The 22,092-nt window shown below is 50.4% G+C and overlaps 1 protein-coding gene across 1 annotated transcript in view; it reads left to right on the plus strand.

Annotated features, from left to right (window-relative positions):
• Positions 1–22,092, plus strand: part of PACRG (parkin coregulated) — a 285,139-nt gene that overhangs the window by 148,508 nt on the left and 114,539 nt on the right. Inside the window, exons 3-4 of the mRNA XM_087817736.1 lie at positions 13,403–13,574; positions 18,914–19,063. Coding sequence (XP_087673862.1) covers positions 13,403–13,574; positions 18,914–19,063 — 322 coding nt within the window. The remainder of the gene's footprint in view (positions 1–13,402; positions 13,575–18,913; positions 19,064–22,092) is intronic.

Genomic DNA, 22,092 nt, shown 5'->3' on the forward strand with positions numbered 1-22,092 from the left:
ATTCATGGAGCCGCTATGTGTTCAACAACACGCACTGTGCCCGGAATTGGGGATTTAATAACCAGACAGCTGTGGCCTCTGCTCTTATGGCACCTGCCATCAAGGGGAGCAGACAGACAAACAGGTAAACACATTGCTTAATAGTTACGGACTCCGACGGGTACCACAGAGCGACTTCAGTCTCCAGCTGAGCGCTCTGTGGACTCTCGCTCCTGTGCTTCATCCTAGTGACTCGGGGGAGGCCTGGGCCCGCCCTGACTTCGGGGCACCTCGCGCCCGGCTCCAAGGAGAGCCCAGGAGAGGGCCCGTGGCCTGGCGCCGCCCGGTGGTGGTGTGGACGCGGGGCGGGCAGGGCTCCTTCCCGGGCCACTTGGTAGAGCCTGCTCCTCACTGCGGGGGCGCCCCGGGAAACACGAGACCCGCCGCGCGGGCCCCGCGCCGAGTCCAATTACCTGCTCCAGCGAGTCGTCCCCATTCCATGTCGTGGAATTAGCCGGAGCACTGAACCCACACTCCCGTGGATTATTTGCCATTTTCCTCACCGTTTTCAACATTTTAGAAATCTGTGTCGAGTCAGAGGGTCAGGAATAATGAGGTTTCCTTAGATTTGTTCTGGGCCGTGATTTTCGTGTAATAAACCGACAGTGGATTTGCTGAACCGAGTTCCCGCCCCCCCTGCCTGACACTGGCTCACAGGAGGGAGTGAGGGGCTCCCGTGTGCCGGTCCTGAGGGCTGCGCTCTCTCCAGTCCTCTGCGTTTTCTGATGCTCTACTTGCCCCGCTGGGGGCTGCACAGGACCGAGTTCTCCTTTCCAAGCAGCCGAGCAAGCCAGCGGCCTGGTCAGCTCTCAGGCCGTCCTCTTTGTGTCCAGCCCAGCAAGCCAGCGGCCTGGTCAGCTCTCAGGCAGTCCTCTTTGTGTCCAGCCCAGCAAGCCAGCGGCCTGGTTAGCTCTCAGGCAGTCCTCTTTGTGTCCGGCGGTTCTCCGATGCTCAGCACAAACCACAGTTTTAAGCAAACCACTTTGTGTAATTTCGAGAGGAAAATGCGGGTGAAGATTTGCTGCAGGCATTAAAAATGGGCGTAGCTAGAATTTGCTTTCCTCTTGCGTTTCATGTTTGTGTCTTTGCCTTTGATTTGGACTGGTTTTCTCAGAGGGTTTGAGGGTCCCCCCGCAGGGCCCAGCTTGGGACAGTGATCAGGGGAGGGAGTGAGCTGTGGACAGTCGCCTGGGGAGGGGGTGTGTCCAGGTGGGGACCCCCACACTCACGCAGGGGCCCACGTGAAGAGTTCCTTTGTTCTGCAAGTGCACATGGATGGCCAATTTAGACAATAGCAAAAAAAAAAAAGATGTTTTTTAAATCAATTTAATAAGAAAGAACAAAATAAAATGTTATCTCACTGAAGAACTGTGTAAGAAGCCAGAGATCCGACCCCCAAAGGGAGAAGGTCCGTGTACTTAGCCAGTCTGTGCCCTTCCCCTGCAGACCGCAGTCGAGTATGTCTGTCCCCCTTCCCTGCAATTTTTAATTGCACCTGTCACTGTCATTTTCACAGTTAGTGGAGCTTTTCCGTCTCATCACAGACACCGTTGAATATTATACTTTCTCACAAACAATTCCAGTGCTGTACAACTGTTACTGTTTATATAGTGGGACCTTTTCAATTATTAGTTTGCTCAGATAGAACAATTTTATAAAGCGAGTGCTAACATTTGTAATACCGCTGAGCGAGAGAATTTCACCATAGATGCTAGATTAGAAAAGAGATCCTTTTCTTAAAATTGTTGGGAGCACATCAGACTCCCACTGTCCCTGTGGCACGGTGGCCGCAGTCACATGTGGGCACAGAGCAGGCAAGGGCTCCCCACAGGCCACCTCCCACGCCGCCCACGACCCCAGTCTCTGTAAGCGCCATTCCCTCGTGTGTGCTCTGCATTTGACTGTGAGCCCCTTGTGGGGAGGGGATTGTGCCTGTCAGGTACCTAGAGCATCCAGTTTATAGCACATGGAGCCCTCGGTAAATGTTCGTTGGCTGACCGAAGTCGTGCGCATCTGGAGACCTCAGGAAAAAGGCCCGCCTGTGCTGGGCACATAGGGGGGAGAGATCACCTAGCAAATTTAGGATGATCCAGAAGCTTCTCCCAGGACAGGCCTCCTGCAGATGGTCCTTTGGGATTGCACACCAGCTGGACACCCCGGGGTGGGTGGGCCATCTCTCATCAACACTGCAAAAGGAGCGCTCAGGATGAACCAGGAACCTGCTCGGCCTGCCTGAAAGGTGCCCGTGTCCGTTCAAAGCTGCAGCCGATGTGAGTGGAAATGCACATAATCGGAGGGTGAGGAATTTCCTGGGTAAAGGGGACGACCCCAGTCACATCTCCTGTCTTGCTCAAGCTCCCATGCAGGCGCCCTGCCTCTGTCTGAGGCTTGCAGAACGTTTTCCTCAAGGCCCATCTGACTGCTCTTGCTTTTCTGTCTTCTAATACTGAGACCTAATTTCTGTACAATATCACATTCATTACACTGAAAATTGCACTGTATTTAATGATGCAAGTAAATTGAAAAGTATTGGCTAAATTCGGGAAACATCCTCTCTTAAAATCACTGTTCCAAAATCTCAGCTGAGTTTCTGGAATTAATTTAATGCCTCCTGGTCTGTGTTATGGGGACATTTCAAGGTGATTCTTGATGTACATTTTTAACCCCACCTGAGTGAAGAAATCCTAACACACTGTTTTAGACAATCGGCCCCTCGTCCTATCTCTGCAGAAGGTAATAACCCCACCAGAGACGAGCCTGCCTCGATGTCCCCAGGAAGGTTCTGCAGAGAATAGTTCAGAGGCGCTGCCAGGCAGAGTTGCCCGCCCGAGAGCCTGTGGCTACACCTCCTTAGCCCACCCTCTGGGAGCAGTGACAGCGAAGCCTCGGCTTCTACCCTCATTGATAACTTCAACTTTAATGACTTTGGGGGGTGCATTATTCTCAATCATAATGTAATGACATGATTGGTATTTTAATCCATTGGATTAATCTGCTCGCATCTGTTGAATTCATCTAAAATGAGTAGTAAGTTGAAAGGCTGAAGTCTCAGGTATCTGAAGTATTTCCAAACTTACTCTGTTCGATCTTTTCTCTTCTTATCTCTGTCTACCTGGAAACTCTGGACTGTCAGGAACTAGCACCACTGAGCTCCTCAGCCTCCCTGTTTCCCACAGCTGTGGCCGTGAAGAGCGTTGTAATGCGACCGTCCGCCGGGCTGAGTGGAACAAGCGGCGGCATCCAGAGACCGACGGGCAGGCCGCACGCGTGGGTCGTAACACGCACCCTGGAGCGAGGCAGGAGCTAATCGCTCATAATCCGGGCCTCGTTTGACATGTTTCATGAACTGAAAGTGCTGGAGACTGAAGGAAATCAAAGGCGCCTTTCAGTTGAGAGAGAACAATCGGCCTAAATGAGTTAGGATTGACAAGTGGGCCATTCCCATGCTATCTGCCTCTGGGCAAGTCATTCCACCCTAAATGGAACCCTGGTTCTCACTCGTGAATTCAAAAGGGGATTGAAATGAATGATTTAAAGTCATGCCAAATGGCACGTTGTTCCCGGATGACTAAATCCAGGTCAGAAACCAACCCTTGCTGGACATGTTCTGCAGAAATTCCCAGAGAAACACACTAAAAGAGCCGGCGTTTGATCCAGAGAGGGTGGCGTAAATTAACCAAAGATAAATTCATTCATTCATTCATTTTTTTTCATCCCTCCCTCCCTCCCTCCCTCCCTCCCTCCCTCCCTCCGTCCATGTGGCAGACCCTGTAAGACACTAAGTTCCAGGCCAGATGTGAAGCTGACACAGAGACAGGCCTGGTGAGGAGGCAGGTGTCAACACGTGTGCGTGTGCTGTGTGTGTGTGCACGCATGTGCGGTTCCGTACTGAGGGGTGACGGGAGCGAACGTCTTCTATGTGCAAAGCTCTGGAACCCTCTTTAATGTCCACAGTTGTCCTCCTCTTGCTCTGGAGACTCCACGTGCGCCCCTGGGGTCCAGGAGGTGGGAGGGGAGGGGAGAGAGGCACTTGGGACTTACCCCGTCTGTCTCACTTCCCTACTCCCTTCTGTCCTCCCGGGGGCACCGCCTGGGGACGGGAGAAGCTTAGGCGGCTTCACAGGAGCAGCGTAGAGTGTCTGGAATCATCCTCACGTTGTCCTCGGCGGCTGAGCTTGTTGGTCGTCCCACGTGGTCCGCGGTGTGGGCCTCTGCCCTCTCCTGTGGAGGTGGCACAGTTAGAACCGGCCCTCAGTTTCCTTGGCACTCACGCTGCCCTGGTGGCTGCTCCTGAGGCTTAGCTGCCGGCTGGGCCCCGGCACTCAGCCCACGGGGCGCTGCCGCTGGGATCTGGGCACGCCTGCTGCTTGTCCCCGGCTGTGAGCTCTCACCTCCTGTCTCTGCTGTGACTCGAGACTTCCTTGGGCTGTCCCCTGAGCCGCCAAGGACAGCAGCCAACCACCCTCCTCTACCAATACACCCGTGCACCCTGGGGTGTCCCTCAACCTTCTCCAGTTGTTTACAACACATCCATGTGCATGTGCACAGGCACACGCACATGCAAACACGCACACATGTGCATGCACAGAGACACACGCATGACACATGCATTCAAACACACGCAGACACTCATGCACACAGATGCACATGCACACACACACATGCACACATGTGCACACGGACACTCATGCACACACAAGCATGCACACAGACCCATGCACACACACACATGCACACATGTGCACACACACACTCATGCACACACAAGCATGCACACAGACCCATGCGCACACGCACTCACAGGGCTTCCACCCTGAGCAGGAGGCTCTGGGCCCTGACGCTGACCATTGGCTCTTCATCTCCCCCCCTCCCTGCCTGATGCCCCTTCTGGGCCCGGAGGCCCCTCCTGCTTCCCTCCCCCAACTAGAAAGGCACCTGCAGACCCAGTTCACATTGTTGAAAAGGTAAATGTTTGGGTGCACGTGTACCAGTTAATCCTGTAATTATATTACCGTGTGTCTGATGCTATTATAGCAGAGCATAGTGATAATAACGATGATTTACAGATGCCCCGCACTGTTCTAGGGGGTTTGCATGAATGGGCTAATGTATTATTTACAACGCAAGATTGAAGTGTCCTCTGTTGTCATCCCCAACTTAATGAGGACACTGAGGTGACTTGGCCAAGGACACAGAAGCAATTAGTGGCAGAAGCAGGGGCAGGGCTGGGATTTAGGGTCCAGACTCTGAGCCCTCGACCGGTATTGTATAGAGAGGCTGCAGCGTTGGCGAGACTCGTAAAGGAGACATAGGTCAACATCAACGTGGGGAGGGGCTGTGGGCACGTACTCAGCAGAGCAAGCCGTTTGGAGTCATCGGAACTGAGGCCCTGAGGGCGAATGCCAGGACGGGAAGCTGGAAAGGGACCGTGGGGACAGAGCCTGAGCTCTGAGTGTGCCATGGTGAGTTTAGCGTATACCCCGTCCACGTTGGTGAAGGGCGCTTTGGAGATGAGTGACACGGACGGAATATTTTTTTCAAGGAGGGTCTGGCTGCATTCCGAGCGTGAACAGGAGAGGAGACAGACTCGTGTCCGGGGATCACTTCAGCATCTGCTCATTGGTTAATTCATTCAACAAATATGAGGCGGCCCAGACACCAGGAATGATGGCGTCCGGGGCTCACATTTTAGTGAGGGTGGCAGAAGGTAAATTCACACGTGAGCGTTATGATGCCCCAGGAGAGGCATCTACACCGCCTTCTGGTGCTGCCCCCGCTGAATCCCCCCAGAGAGCAAAGGGGAGGCCCGCAGCCGGGCGCGAGGGCTGGGCCTTCCAACCGACGCATCTGAACACAATCAGATTCCTTAAAATTACGAATCCCATGTGCTTAATGCATTGCAAGTTCTTAATAAAAATAGAATATTCTGCATATGAAGTGTCTTAGCTGGCCGTGTTTGTTGTACAGTAAGCATTCAGTCACCCATACTTTAGAGTTTTTTATTTACTTCCCAAACTAAAAACGACCCATTCCCCCCCCCAGCAGATTTTAAGACTCTTAAGAGCCAGGCGTTATCAGGTATCAGTGGCGAACCAAACGCGGTCCCCAAACTTCTCTGCAGAAACCTTTCTGCCCCTGACACAGGACGGCATGGGAGCATCTACACAAGTGGCCGTGTGAAATTAATAACAAAAGGCAGCAAGCGCAGAGAGAACAGGCGATGAGAGGAATTCAGAGACAGAAAGAGCAGAACTGCAAAGAGCATCCTGAGTAGCAGTGCTTGATCCCCTTTAAAGAAGCTGCCTGCACAGGCACGGAAGAGGCAGAGTTCGTCTTAGGAAGGGAGATGCCAGCTCCCCAGGTTGTGTAACGGGAGGAACAAGAATGACCCCCGCACTCTGCGTGGTTTGAATTTTCTCCGTAATCTTCGCCGGGTTAAAGGGAATAGTCTTTGTACCGTGTACGTAGTAACCCTTTTAAAACTCTGCTCAGATGTTGTGATTTAAGGTGCCCGTTTTGGAATCACAGCCTGGTGTACAGATTGTGTATGTTCCCGCACGTCGTTGGCATGCGACTCTTGCTTGCACTGCTCACGCTTACCGTAAAACAGCACTGAGTCATGTGGTTCAAGGGTAAGCCCCGAGGTAGAGGCTCTACCAGGCAGATAAAGTTTTTATTAAAACGTCAACAAAGGTTTTAGTTGATAAATTCAGTCTCGATAATTTTATATGCTGTTGTCCAGCAGCTTAACTACATATCTGTAGTCATTTCATGAACTTACTGTCTGCATTCAAAATGCATTTAACAAAGTGCAGCGTTGCCGTGATAAAGATGAAGTTCTCAGCATCCTACGCTGTTATCCCCTGGTCAACGGCTACACCGCACAAACCCCAAGAGGTGGGGTCGTTTTCTGTAACAATATCCTGACTACGCGAAAGCCCCCGGATGGCTGGCGGATGTCGCTGTGCCCGTTTTAACCGGAGGGCTCTCCCCTCCGGGCGCTGTGTCCTTCACAGTGACCTCTGGTCTTCAGTCGCTTCAAACAACGTGACAGCGGGACCAGAATCGTTTCAGAAAATGTTTGCATGCCCCGAAGAAGCCTTTTTCCCCAACAAAGGAGCAAAGCAAAATGTAAAGGGTATTGTAAGTGTAGAGAAAGTAGGCTGAGCATTCAGTGTATGAAGAAGTAGCTCGGCAAGGACACGACGGGGGCTCCCGGCAGCTCTGTCTCAGTTTCCACCGACTGAGCCCTCATTGCCAGGCGCCGTCTCCGCGTCCATGTGCATTAAGTCACAACGATCCCTAGGAGGTGGTCCTGTTGCTGTCCCATTTCACAGAGGAGGAAACTGAGGCACAGGGGAGTCAGCAGCTTGCCCGCGTCCATCTGCTAGGAAAGGAGGAGCCGTGACTCTGCTGCAGAGCCTGTGCACCCCCACCCCCGCCTCCCCGGGGACCATGGCACACGGCAGCAGCCCACCTTCCACCTGCCGAGACCCGACCAGGCTCGTGGGGGGCTTATCGGGCATTTGGTGGCGTCCCCCCCAGGCCCCTCGCATCGGCTCCTCCGCCTGCGGCTCACTCCCGGGCAGGCTCCTGCCGCAGCCTCGCCTCCGCTCCGCGGCCTCGCCCGGCTCCGGCGGGTCTGGCAGCGCTGGCACAGCGGCGGGGGGATCTCCTGCCTTCGTTACACCGCAGGGCACACACGGCGTGCGAGCTGACGCACACGTGCCGAAGGGTATTTTGTTTCTAAAAAAGACGCGATGATTCTGACGACATGGGCTTCCCGGGTGTTCCCGTCTGCTCAGGACCCCCGTCCCGCCCCCAGGCTGCGCGGGGTGGGGACCAGGCCCGCGTGACTTCAGTCGTTCCAAGCGGTGACCGCAGTTCTCTTCATGAGACGGTTCGAGTTCCTTCGTAAATACTCCGATCCCATTGAGGAAAATTGTTGTTAGGTTGCCAGGAAACAGCGCCCTCGCTTGGGTTTCGAGGTCTGCACACCCGGTTCCGTGCGCCTGGCCTGTGTTCACATTTGCAGCGACCATCACCGCCTTCCCCGGCAGCGGGCTAGCGGGGCGCTCATGCCGGGTGCTTCCTAGCGTGTAGCTCGTGGGCGCTGGCTGTCCTTCGTGACTCTGGCTCCCCGGCCGCCGAGTCTTTCTCCCCTCCTGCCCTCCCGGCTCAGGACGGTCCCCACGGGGTCTCGCGAGGATCGTCTTGCTTTACGCTCCTGGAGACCCTGATCTTGACGAGAGGGCTCTGAAACCTCCCTCACCAGCACCGACCCTTTTCCAAAACAAAAAATGTGTGTTTTAAATCTTTGGGCACGTCCGCCCAGAGGTCGCACAGTCTACACGTCAGACTGAAATTATGGCCGGTAATGGGGTCCCCACCTGAGCCCCCTGATTCTAACAGCATCACTGTCATTTCACCTGCTGTCATTTCTTTATGCTCTTTGTCCAATTAATCGTCCAACCCCGTGAATATTCTTACAACATTTCTGTACTCTATTAATACGAACAGAGTTTGCTCCCTTTACCCCCCTTTGGTTAAAGCACTATCTATTGTAAAAGCTTTCGGAGCCTGATTTAGGGTTTGTGATAAGGTGGGAACGGCCGAAGCTGTGGAACCCGGGCTGCGCCTCCGTATTTGTTCCACTTGAGAGAATCGCTCGCTGCGTCCGCGGGGAGCGCCCCGTCCTGGGGTAAAGGTTAACTGCGCATAAATCCGAGGTCTGCTCGCGGCTGACCTTTAGCCATCTCGTTAGCATTTCTGACAGAATCTTAAAATAAGGTTATTCCATAGAATAGCTTGATTCTGCATCCCCGAGCCCAGATTTGTTGCTCCGTCAGGAATACCTTCCAGCTGGACAGAGCCGCCAGCGCCTGCAGTGAAACGATGAGCCATTGAGGGAGTGAAAAAGTGAGGGGGTCCATGGAAAGCAGCTCTGGGTGCAGGGCCTGACCCCCCACAGCCTGGGGCACGGCCTCAGCCATCCCACTGGGCCTCCCCAACCCCACAGCTTCTCTCTTTTTTAAATCCTCACCATAGGGTATTTTTTCCATTGCTTTTTAGAGAGTGGAAGGGAGAGGGGGAGGGGGAGAGAGCGAAACATTGATGTGAGAGAGACAGACCGATTGGTTGCGATTGGTTGCCTCCCACACGAGCCCCGACCTGTAATGGAAATTGAACCTGCAACCCAGGTCCATGCCCTTGACCGGAATCGAACCCTGGACCCTTCGGTGCATAGGCCGGCACTCTAACCACAGAGCCACCCCGGCCAGGGCTCAGCTTCTCTCTTTAAGAGCACAACACTCACCTTGGATTTAGGTTGAACTTATACGTAAATTTAGGCAGAATCGCCATCTTTATAAGTCCGAGCCAGCCCGCCCATGAGTAGAGTCGGTATAGGCATGTATTCCTAGATGGTTCCTAGACGGCTCCTAGATGATTCCTAGACAGCTCCTAGACGGCTCCTAGACGAATCCTAGATGGTTCCTAGACAGCTCCTAGACGGCTCCTAGACTATTCCTAGACGGCTCCTAGATGATTCCTAGACGGTTCCTAGACGGCTCCTAGACAATTCCTAGACAACTCCTAGATGATTCCTAGACAATTCCTAGATGGCTCCTAGACGGTTCCTAGACGGCTCCTAGAGGGCTCCTAGATGATTCCTAGACTCCTAGACAACTCCTAGACTGCTCCTAGACGGCTCCTAGACGAATCCTAGATGATTCCTAGACGGCTCCTAGACGATTCCTAGACGGCTCCTAGATGGCTCCTAGACAATTCCTAGACGGCTCCTAGATGGCTCCTAGACGACTCCATCTGCGCGGAGCGTTCATCAGTAACCTTTTATAATTATCCCCGTAACTCTTACATGTTGGTCATTAGTTTTAGTACCACCTTAGTGTGGGGTTGTTTTGCTTCTTTTATTGCTGTTGTGAACATTTAAAAAATATTTTCTAAGTCGTTTTTTAATGACACATAGAAATGCTATTATTGTTCATTTATGCAGCGATTTTTCTGAGCTCTCTCACTAATTAAACTCGCTTGTAGACTCCCGGGGTGACCACGTGGACAGCCACGTCACTCTCAAGTGAGGGTTCTGACTCTGCTCTTCTAACCTTCATACATGGTTTCCTTATATTTCCGTGTTAGCTGGAACCTCCAGTACAATTTTGAATAAAAATGTTGGAAACAGTCTTCTTGTCTCCTTTCTAACTGTGCAGAGAATGTCCCTAAAGCTTCACCACGAAGCATTGATATTTGCTTAGAGTTTTTATTTTCTAATGAATGATTTTTATCAGGTGCTTTATCTGCATCTGTTAAGATGATTTCATTTTTCCCCCTTGAATAAAACATTTAAACATGTTGTTGAAACATCCTGGTATTTCCGCAGTACTCAGCCTATGTGGCCGTGATTTTTAACTTCCTGCTGAATTCCATTCGCTTCGTACTTTATTTTGACTCGGTGACATCGGACTGTCATCATGTGGTTTTAGTGTCGAGGTTATGCTGGCCTCGCGGAGTGAGTTGTGTGGCTTTTTTTCTATTCTTAAAAAGAGTCTGGATAAGTGGATGTCTTTCTACCCTTTTAAGGTTAAGTAATTTCATTGTGATTCAATTATTAATATGTTGTTATTTCCACAATGATTTTCTCTTTGATCTCGAAGTGATTTAGAAGTGTTTTTAAATTTCTAAATGTGTGGAGTTTAAAAGCTTGGCTGTCTTTTAGTTAATAATTTGTTATTTAATTTTATTCAGAAAATCTGACAGGCATTACGTAGACATTTGGGGAATTTCATGAGACTTACTCTGTGGCTTATCACTCAGTTTCTAAACCATCTCACGTACGCTTGTAAAGAATGTGTCTTAGCTTACCTAATGCCAAGTTTTATGTAGGTCCGTTAGGAGTAATTTAAGAGTAAAAGCAAAACCTAAATTAGAGGTTAGTTAGGAGATCCACTGTTGGCCTTCGTGTGTATGTGTGTCACATGGTGACCACGATCCCTTCGACTTCTACAACATTGCTGGCTTTGTTTGCTCACTTAAATTTACAAAAGGTCATTTTAATTGTTTATTTAGCAATAAACCTTTTTTTTCAGTTTTTTAAAATTATTTTGCTGTTAAGATAACTAATATTTTAAACAAATGTTGCACTTTACCATGTCTTTATAATTACCATAAAAATAGTTTAAAACTTTATAAAATTGGGGAATCTTTCTTTAAAGTCTATGCAAGAAATTCATAATTAAAAGAAAGCTACCTGAAGTGGGACAGAGAGCAAGGGCTGCTTTAGACATCAGCTAAAATTACGGGGCAATACACTGATCCTTGCATATTAACTATAAAAGCATCAAGTGCTTTACTCACAGAATTTCTCTTTTTTTAAAAAAAAAAAAAAAAAAGGTTTTCTTACTTTTTAAAGATCATGTAGTACCTGCAAACCGATCTCTAAATCTTACAGTGACCTTGGTCAAAAGCAATAAAATTCTAACTTGACCTAGGCTCTCAAACATAACATTTCATCCCCACAGCAAATGTGTAAGGTAATAACGTCACACTGAAAGGCCAGAAACACAATGAGATGAGTGGTTTTCATTAAAAAAACTCAATCAGAAGCTCACTCTTACACTTTCCATATCTGTGCCTCCGTTAGCAAATGAAACGTCGCTGAGGAAACCTGTTTCCATGAGTCCTAGGTAATTCCAGGGGTCTTGCCTAGAGTCACCATCGGAAAAAGTGTACTTATCTATTAATATATGACGGCCCTATTTGGACTTATTCTGACTTTCATAGAATAAAGCTTTAACTCCCGGCTTTCCAACCATCGAGGCGGCTGTGGATGTATTGCAGGACCTGCAGACCTCCTGCTTGGGAAACTAGAGCATTTGATTAACTGAGACTCGCAGTAAACACTCGGGAACCTGATGGAGTGGTTACCGGTTGCTCAGACCCAGGAGCAGCAGGCATGTGGTCGGAGACTCCAGAACCTTCCAGCTGAGAGGGAGCCGCGGGGTAAAAGCCTGATAATATCACAGGGACTTTCTCTACGGTATCGATGGGTCCTCACTTAATTATAAGGTGATAACTAGACGCCGGGGACATTCATAGGGACTTGGAAACAAGGAACATTTGCGCCCGTTACCAGGAACGCTGCATGCTTCGCTCTGTAGGCGTGTTGTATCCCCAATCCGAGCCTACGAGCTTCTTTCATCCATGACGTCGCTGTCACTCCTGTCACCTCGCGGGTGGTAAGTCAGGTCACGGATGCTCTGGACAGTGGAGGACCCGGCTAGAACAAATCCCCTACATGTGAACAGATCCCAACACGCCACCCCTGCTCCCAGCTCTGTAATTCTAGTCCCCATTTCCCGTCGGGCCCGGCGCTGCCGCAAAGGTCAGGACAGGAGGCCGGGGGCGTCAGGTGGATAAGAGGTGTCTGTCCTCAGAAGAAGCAGACGAGAGAGTGAGGCTATTTTGACTTGGAGGCGTCCGTGGTCTGCTCGGGGTTCGGCCCACTGTGTGTCTTTCCCATTTTTTCTTGATGACGCCAACATTCTAATTGTCACCGAGGCTCCAGACACAGCCTTGGGGTCAAGTTCCCCTCTCACTCTCGGTCACAGGGATGTGTCATGCGCACGGCCTGTTAGGCTCTTGTCGGAAACCCCTTGCTAATCTCCTCGGGCTGCGCTGTTCCTGTCTGTTGTCCTTCTAGTCTTACGTCTGACTTCAGCAGACGTACCGTGCGGTTCCCAAGTCCTCCCCATCGCTGCGTGTGTGCCGGATGGTGAGAAGCTCACCGGCACAAAACAAAAGGCAAGCCTGGAGCACACCCCAGGGCGTGGCCCGTGTGGATTAGTTATGGCTCTGATCTGCTACGATTTAAAGGCCCACGATTTTGCCCTGTCCAGTTTGCCTGGCGGTTAGAGTGTCGGCCCGTGGACTGAAGGGTCGTGGGTTCGAGTCTGGCCAAGGGCACATGCCTTGGTTGCAGGCTCGATCCCCGGCCCCCGCCGGAGCTCGTGCAGGAGGCAACCCATCAATGTGTCTCCCTCACTCACGTCGATGTTTCTCTCTCTCTCCTTCCCTTCCACTCTCTCTCTCAAAAAGCCATGGAAGAAATATCCTCGAGTGACAATTTAAAAAAATTTAAAATTAAAAATAAATAAAGATCGATGATTTCGGCCTCATTGCCAATAGACCTAAGATGCGACGACATACTGCAGGGCGCCAGGGGACGGGTGGGTCAGGCCCTCGGAGGTTCGGAAGAGCCCCCATCCCGAGCTGTGGCCCACCGTGGCTGGTCCGCGCGCTGCCCAGCGCTGTTTTCACGTGGCCTGCGTTCCGTCTGTCTGTCCAGGTGGAGATTGAGAAGCTGGACTACCACCACTACCTGCCTCTGTTCTTCGACGGGCTCTGTGAAATGACATTTCCCTACGAGTTCTTCGCCCGGCAAGGAATCCACGACATGCTGGAGCACGGAGGGAACAAGATCCTCCCTGTCATCCCACAGCTCATCATTCCCATCAAAAGTGAGTGCGCGGGAACAGCGGGGGGCGGAGGGGGGGGGGCGCGGGGGGCGCGGGAGGGGGCTCTTGGCTCTCGGGGCCACGTTTTGACCACTCGCTAATTAAGCAATGAAACAACAGACCGAGGCTGTCTCCCGGTTTGTGGGATTTTCATGAATTGACCTGCGGGGCCACACATCCCAAGTCTCCTAAGAGATCCACGAATAAATGGGAGAAATAATCACTAATCACGAGAAAAAAGTCTTCGTTTGAGAACCTCTTTGAGACACTGTCCCCCCTGTCGGATTGTCCCAGCCACATGGCTCTGGTGGGGACTGCCAGTCACCGAGCAACGGTACGAATGTGTCCCTCTTCCCCACGCTTACCTCCTCCCCCTCAGTTCTTTAATAGCTATGTCACAGTTAAATCGATAATCAGTTGTCATGCTATTGTGATCAAATACTGTTCACTGTAAGTCACACATCGACTCTGACTGCATTGCTGTCCTTAGACCACCTATTTTTCTAGCACTGGCAGTCGCCTCTCATTTTGTTTGTGTGATTTGTATATATGTACTATTTTTTTTCAAATATCTCAGGGTCCAGCAAATGAATACTATGTTCCTGATGTTCAGAACATCGGATTACCCACGATCTTTTTTCTTTTCCTGGAGACGTTCATCATCCCACCCTCCATCTCTCTGCTCCAATCTGGACTAAAATGGCCCGACCTTTCTCGTTTTTAAACATTTGTGTTATTAACACAAACTAGGACTAGAGGGAATTCTCTTAATATGATAAAGGGAATCTTATGAACCAGAATAGGCTAGATTACGTTGAAATAACAACCAATTTCCAAAATCAAAAGCTTAAAGCAATAACTGACTTGAAATAAAGGCCTGTTTCTCACCTGTGCCCCATACCTGCTGCAGGTTGGCAGGGGGTCTCTGTTTATTGCTGTTGCTCAGGGACCTAGCCTGGTAAGTGTCACCGGTCCTAGTGACAGAGGAAACCAGACCACAGGAGGGTCTGTGTGGCAATGAAGGGCTCCATCCTGGGAGTTAGCACGTTTCATTACTGTCCACTAGTCATCGGCCAGACCCAATCCAGGGCCCATCTCATTTCAAGGGGACCAGAACATGCAATCGCCCCATGGACATTACGAGTAACATATTTTAGAGTCTCTGGATTCTGTTATATTCTTTTGAAGAATATCAGTTCTAATTCTCACAGTTAACCTGTTAAACTCCAAACTTTGTGTGTGGTGGACAGCAGAGTTCTTTCATTTTCTGGCTTCTGCCCATCCTCTGGGCCCACTGGGACCTCTCCTTTGTGCATCACCCTTAGAGACCAGCTATAGCAGGGTCGTCTTGTGGATTTTTAGTTTCCCTCCTCTGTTACAACATCCTTTCCTGTAAGTCTTACCCTCAGCTGCATACTTCCTTAGATTGAATGCCCAAGGTGAAATCACTGGGTCAGGTGTTACATGGATACTGTCTAGGAAGACTGGGATGGTCTATAACCTGGTGCCTATGAGGGAGCCTCTTTCCCCAAAACTGTTCCCACACTTATTACCTTTTCAAAAACTTTGTGTTAGCATGATATTCAAAATAATCTTTTAATTTTAATCATCACTGAAGTTGAACATTCTAGAACAGTAACTGTTCATTTGTATTTATTAATCTTTGTATTATCTAGTCATATTCTTTGCCCATTTTTAAGTTATAAGATTCAATCTCCTATTGGGTTTGCGATGGCTATTTTTATATCAAGGTTATTAACACTTATTGCATACGTCAAAAATACCTTCTAGAATTTACTGTTGGGTTTTGCATTTTGTTTGGTGTTTCCAGTATTAAAAGAAGTAGAAATATTTCCATTTTTCCTGATTCCACAGTAGTGAACCATATCTAATAGCAGAAAAAGTTCTCAGTTTACAAAAAGCACGGCAGTAATAGAAGTTATGCTTGAGAAAAATCATACGTGGAACTATAACAATCTAAGATGAATATTTTACCACTTTGACTTTAAAGTATTATTCATCTGTTTCTATATATCTGAAGACTCTGCCCTGTCGATCATTACTGAATGCAGTAAGCAGTACAATAGAAATCCGATTTTCTGAATGGACAGGTTCCCCTGGCTGATCCGTAATGTCAGTGGGTTTCCCATGTAAGACCCTTTCAAAACCTTAAACCTTGAGTTCAGAGTCCTCACTGAAGCCTTGACAGTAGCTTTCAGGCCATCAACACAGGGAAGAACACATTTCCTCTCTTTCAAGCTAGAGAATCAAGTCCTCTTTATATCTGTTAACATACTTCTTCAAAAGAACTTTGTTTCAGAAAAACAAACAAACAAACAAAAAAAAACCACACCTCGATTTTATTCAATTCCAGTGGGATATTAAGAACAAAAAGATTTCCAACTTAATGGTACATCCTAATTCCCCAACAATGAGGAAGGAAAACAGAGGAGCTGATGTGGAAATGGCCAATATAGAAACTTCCCTCTCGGGTGAAGTTTAGGGGCCTTTATCACATGTACCCTGGCTTTGCTTCTCAGGGGCTAGAGAGTTTCAGAGCCATTCCCTGGTCATTTAAGGGGACATAGAGCCCCACTTTAGATGCTATTAGGGGTAACAGTTCAGGTGTGTTACTGTCAGCCGTGGTCAACACAACAACATTCATCACAATTATGTTAATTCAATGGGGGTCGCAAAAAAATGACATAACTATTTCCTAATAGATGTACTACCCATCGTGAGAGTTTGCACTAAAACAGGCCAGAGTACGCTCCTCTGCAACCAATGTTGGAATTTTTCCATTTAGAGTAAACAGATCGAGGCGTAAACCTTTTATATATGTGAGTAAGAGTAACATCAAACCTGTGTTGATTAGCTTTATGCTAGTTGAACACTTGCTGATAAATTAATTCTCTCTCTAAATGATACCTTATAGTCTTGGATTCTTAACTGAGAATTCAGTTTGGTTCAAACTTACCCTTGCGATTGGCTAGTTTGTACTTTATTCTGCAGGAAATGGAGTGTGTGTGGGGGGGGCCCTGAATGTTTTGAGCAGAGGCGAGGTCCTTAGACGCGCTCTGGGAAGGTTGACCCGGCGGCAGTGAGGAAAGACAGGCTGCGGGAGTGGAGAACACGCACAGGGAGACCTGTAGATGGTCCTGGCGGTGCTCCCGCGGGAGTCCAGGGCCGGACCCGAGGGGGCATAATAAGGATGGAGACCCCGGACCAGGAGAGCGAGAGAGAGAACGGAGAACTGGTGTGAAGAAGTATAGGGGCCCGGCCGGCGTGGCTCAGCGGTTGCGCGTCCACCTAGGACCCAGGCGATCGGGGTTCGATTCCCGGTCAGGGCACATGCCCGGGTTGCAGGCTCAATCAATGACTCTCATCATTGATGTTTCTGTCTCTCTCTCTCCCTCTCCTTTCCTCTCTCTGAAATCAATAAAGATATATTTAAACAAAAATAAAGACTGTGCTCCTAACTATTATGGAATACCTCCTCCTTGGGATAAATGCACATTAAAAAAAAAAAAAAAAGTATAGGGGGGGCGGGAGGCTAGAGGAGCGGAGGGGAGGGCGGAGGGGAGGACATTGGTCAAGGGCCTGACAGGACAGAACCAGGAGACTTTGGCAGGAGGAGTGTGAGGGCTGGGAGACGGTGTTTGACCCTGGTCGGCTGGGACCTGGCTGCAGCATCACTAACTACGGGAAACGTGGGCCCAAGAGAAAGTTTATGGCAGAAACTTATCTTCAGAACAAACTGAATCTGAAGGGCTGTCAAGATTCAGGCTGTTGGGAGTGTGGCCTGGAGGCCAAGGAGGGTCCGGGCTGCCTGGCAGGTGTGTCGCGTGTGGTGTCGTCCCCTCTGAAAGCCTGGTTCTTTCTGTCCCTCCACAAATGGCACGTACTTCAAGGTCACATAGTCCTTGACTTTGTCTTGGACTAGTCTGGGACATGACGGTGTATCGGTCCCACCGTTTATCGTCTCTAACACACGCTTTCCATAGCTCGTCTATGGAGATCTTAGAACTTGCGGTCATCTTAGAAAGTCAGCAACAAGTTCCCATGACTGAGGAAACTGAGACCTAGAAAGTGCGGGGTTCTCGGCCAGGTTCACACAGTCAGTGGCCAGTGTCCTGGTCCCCGGCCTCTGAACTCTCCACGCTGGAAGGCGCAAGGGCCACCTTCCAGGCCCTGCGAGTGGGAGGATGCCAGGGACCCCCCTGTCCCCTGACCTTCCTCCGCAGTGCATCTCGTCCCTGTGCTCGCAGAGGGTTTCTCAATAACCATTTAGTATTCCCTTGGTCTCTTGTTCTTTATGGTTGATTCCTTTTAAAGTTCTAAACATTTAAAATGTTGCTTTCCTTACCTGCATTCTCTATTTTTCTTAGTTTGTCTTTATTCTTAAAAGTGTTACGGACGTCCGCCGTTTCCCCCCACTGACCCCCTTCCGCGCCACCCCCCAGGCCTTCGCCGCGCTATAGTCTGTGCCCGCGGGTCGTGCATGTAAGTTCTTCGGTTAAGTGGAAACATAGACCCAGCCCCCCTCCCCAAATACACGTTTGTTTCCCGGGAACAGATTTAAGAATAGCATGGGCTGGGAGCTGAAAATGTGTCTGTTGCATAAAACATACCTGTTGTCCACCTTCCGGGGGTCCTTTGACTCCAGCGGCACTAAGGGACCCTCGCTCTCTCTCGCCGCCTGTCCTGTGGGCGGCGATGAGCCGCGTTCTCAGGGTTGGTGAGGGATCACGAATGATCGGGGTTCGATTCCCGGTCAGGGCACACGCCTGGGTTGCGGACTCGATCAATGACTCTCATCATTGATGTTTCTGTCTCTCTCTCCCTCTCCTTTCCTCTCTCTGAGATCAATAAAGATATATTTAAAAAAATAAATAAAGACTGTGCTCCTAACTATTATGGAATACCTCCTCCTTGGAATAAATGCACATTTAAAAAAAAAAAGGGGGGGCCCAAAGTTTATGGCAGAAACTTATCTTCGGAACAAACTGAATCTGAAGGGCTGTCAGGAATGAGGTTGTTGGGAGTGTCGCCTGGAGGCCAAGGAGGGTCAGGCGGCGTGAGAGAGCGAAGGTCCCTCAGTGCCGCTGGAGTCAAGGGACCCCCGGAAGGTGGACAACAGGTACGTTTTGTGCAACAGATACATTTTCAGCTCCCAGCCCATGCTGTTCTTAGATCGAGCCCCGTCAAGCGCCCCAGCGCAGCAGTCAAAGCCGTAATCACAGGGCCCATCCCCGCGGTGATCCAAAGGTCTGCCGGCCGATTTGCCCTGTGACCGTAGAAATTAATGCTCTTCACCTGGCCTCTCCTCGCCCACCTTCCAGATGCCTTGAACCTCCGGAACCGGCAGGTCATCTGCGTCACCCTGAAAGTGCTCCAGCACCTGGTGGTGTCGGCCGACATGGTGGGGGAAGCGCTGGTGCCCTACTACCGCCAGATCCTGCCCATCCTGAACATCTTCAAGAACATGAACCGTGAGTGGCCCGGCGCGGGCGGCCGTCAGGCCCCAGGGAGGGGGCGCGGTTCGAAGCCGAGTCAGTCAGCGCCCGTTGGGGGTTTGTTAGGGCGTATAGAGCAAAACGCACTTGGAGGCCCAAGTAGCGTGACTCCCACCCCTCGCCTTCCCCTCCCCGGGGGACCGGTCAGGTTAACACTCATTTATGGCCCCTGGCGCCGCAGCTCCCTCCCCCGCGCCCAGGCGGGAGCAGTCCTGCGATCTCCTGTAATTCAGTTGCCACGTTTTTCCAGTCGTTTCTGGAATACGCTAGTAGGCGTTGAGTGTGTGCTTTCTCTTGATAGTAATTCTACCTTTAGATACTTCCTGCTAAAACTGCAGTTTTTGTTGATTTAAGATGACATTTTAAAGCAATCTTATTAAAATCTGGTTCGAGCGGTTTGGAGAGTCTCAATATGCATTTTCCATTTCTAAAAAATACATAGAACAATCGATTATTTGTAGCTACTTAGTTGGTGGCGAGTGCTGTTTAAAATATATACGTACTGGTGAGCTTATTCTGTAAAGTGTTATTGCGTATGTTTTGGAAGCGCCGAGGAGCTCCGGTGAGCCCGTGTCAGCCTGGCGAGGGCGTCCGCGGGGTGGGGACCGGTGGCGGGAGGTGGGCGCTCTGTCCACGGAGAGCGTGTTTCCTTCCTCGCCTCTTGAAACTATGTGCACGTGGTTTTCCTCTTACGTCGCTGCCCTCGAAGGCCCGCACTTTTCCTGAGTCGGCGTCACGGTTAATTCCCGACGTCCGTGCTCGTGAGCGAGCGATGCGATGGCGGCTGCAGGGAAATGTTGGAACGTGACCCCTTCTCGTGGTGGGTACGAAAAAATGAAACGAAAAGCCGAGTGTGGGGCGCCTCCCACCACGGACGGGTCCTGCTCGTTTATTTCATTCCTACGTGTCTTTTAAAATTCTCCCGGGTCAGGGGACCCTTCAGGAAGCCGCGGCGTCCTCGGGAGGTTTCCGGCTGCCTTTCAGTCGCTGGACCTGCTCGTGGTGCCTGTTGAACTTACGTAGCGGAGGGGACTCAGGCTGAGGCGGTGGGAGCTGAGGGGCATCCACAGGGAGCGAGTAGCTATCCAATCCGAACCCCTGAAGGTCTACAGAGTTAGCGGGGGTGTTTCGACTAGAGGGTCACCCTCTCGGGAAAGTAAAACTGGGCGTTTAGTGGTTGAGTATCTCATGGTCTCAGCTGCACGTTTCAGCAACAGCGTGGAGCCATAGGCTGAGTCCACGTGTGCGCACTGTCCAGTTATGGTCCCTGAACAAAACCCTAAGGACGTCCAGTGTCGATTCTAATTAGCCTGAGAGAGACGGGGAGAGAGACGGCAGAGCCGGGAGGACAGAGCTGCAGGTTATGGAGCCGAGTTATTGAAGAAATGGGCGAATCGGGCGGCAGCCACCTCCACACGTCTGTCCCGCTGAACGTTTCCCAAGCGTGTGATCCCCCAGCTTTTCCTCCACGCCCCGCACACAGAGGCCTGTGACACGCGCACTGTTTCCATCTTTGTTGTCGCAGTTGCCTCTCCGCAGCTTTTCTCGCATATAAACATTCGCTTCTGTTTCCACCCGCATGGAGCCTGAGCCCCGGCCCCTTCCCCTCCCGGCCTGCAGGCGGTCCCGAGGCTGCCGCAACACTGTAGAGTCTGGAACCCAGACCTGAGCATCATTTTGAATAAAGGAAGAAAAGCAGTGATATTCAAAAGACAGTCGGCGTCTCCCTCAAACCTGTAAAAAGTGGACAGGGCGGTGGGAGCTCGGACTGTCCGACAGAAACAGCCGGTCTCTCTGCCTTCGGTTTCTGCTCAGGCCTCTGACCCGCAGGCGTTCGCGTGCTTAACAGCAGAAGCGACTGGCTTAGGGATACCTTCCTGTTTAGCTTTGATCAACGCGAGGCATCTGTGGTTTATACCGGAGCTTTAATTGGCCCCACGCATGGCCCGTCATTTGGGGACGCTTCTGAGTGCGTGCACCAGGAATTCTGCGTTCAGCTATTTTCTGCTGAATGTCTCTCTGACATTTGAGTTGAAAACAGTATCAGCTTCAGCTTCGTTTTCTACTTATCTTAGGAACCTGTCAGTGCAGGGCCGGGACGCAGCCGGCTGTATTTCCAGAGGCCGGATTATAAAATCGGAGCACTGGAGCTCTGAACCTCAAAACCAATCTTCAGCGTGGCCTTGTGGCCGTAGAGCCAGTTCTGTTAGCAGAAGCTTATCGCAGGATTTCCAGTTACAATAGTCTTTTCACTCCAGAGACAATTTAGCTTTAATGGTGTTTTAATAAATCCTGTGTTATGATTATGGATATTTTACTCACATACACAGAACCATATATACTTAGGTTATTTAGGCAGATGTGTTCAGCAACAGATATCTTTATTTATAATTAAAATTATATTAGAAATTTGCAGCATGTCACCTTAGAAAAAAAACTTTATCCTCAATTTCAACATATTTGAGAAAATTTCATACACTTCAGTCTCCTCTCTTCTCTCCTTCCTTCCCTCTCATGTAAATCACCGTCTCGTAAAATTCAGGTTCAAACACATCTCTTTCGAGTCCCGTGACAAAATCTTGGGAACGAGACCCGAGAGAAATGACAGAAGGACAGAAAAGGAGCGAGAGAATGTTCCTCAAATACGATGACTTGCCCGCCTGCCCGTGTCCCCGCAAAGGACAGGCTTCATCTTAATTCTTGCCCCTCCCTGTGTGCAGTTCCCGTCGTTTCAGTGCCAGGTGGACTTTCTCCGAAACGCGCCGAGGGGCTGCGCGGCCAGGGACCGGGCACACGTGCAGGTGGTCACCCGGGTGAGGAGCCCGGGCCTGGCGTCTGTCTCCTCGGGACTGGCAGCAGCCCCCCGTCGTCACTGTCACGTCCCCAGGTGCTCAGACTGACCACCAGCCCGGGGCCTCGACCCTGACCTGGGAGGAGCGGCGTTGTGCTTCTGTTTAGGATGATATGTTTCACGGGGCTTAGTTAGGCTGTGGTTTAAAACACGC

Source organism: Miniopterus natalensis, chromosome 5, assembly GCF_054644295.1.
Source record: "Miniopterus natalensis isolate mMinNat1 chromosome 5, mMinNat1.hap1, whole genome shotgun sequence".
NCBI classification, from domain to species: Eukaryota; Metazoa; Chordata; class Mammalia; order Chiroptera; family Miniopteridae; genus Miniopterus; species Miniopterus natalensis.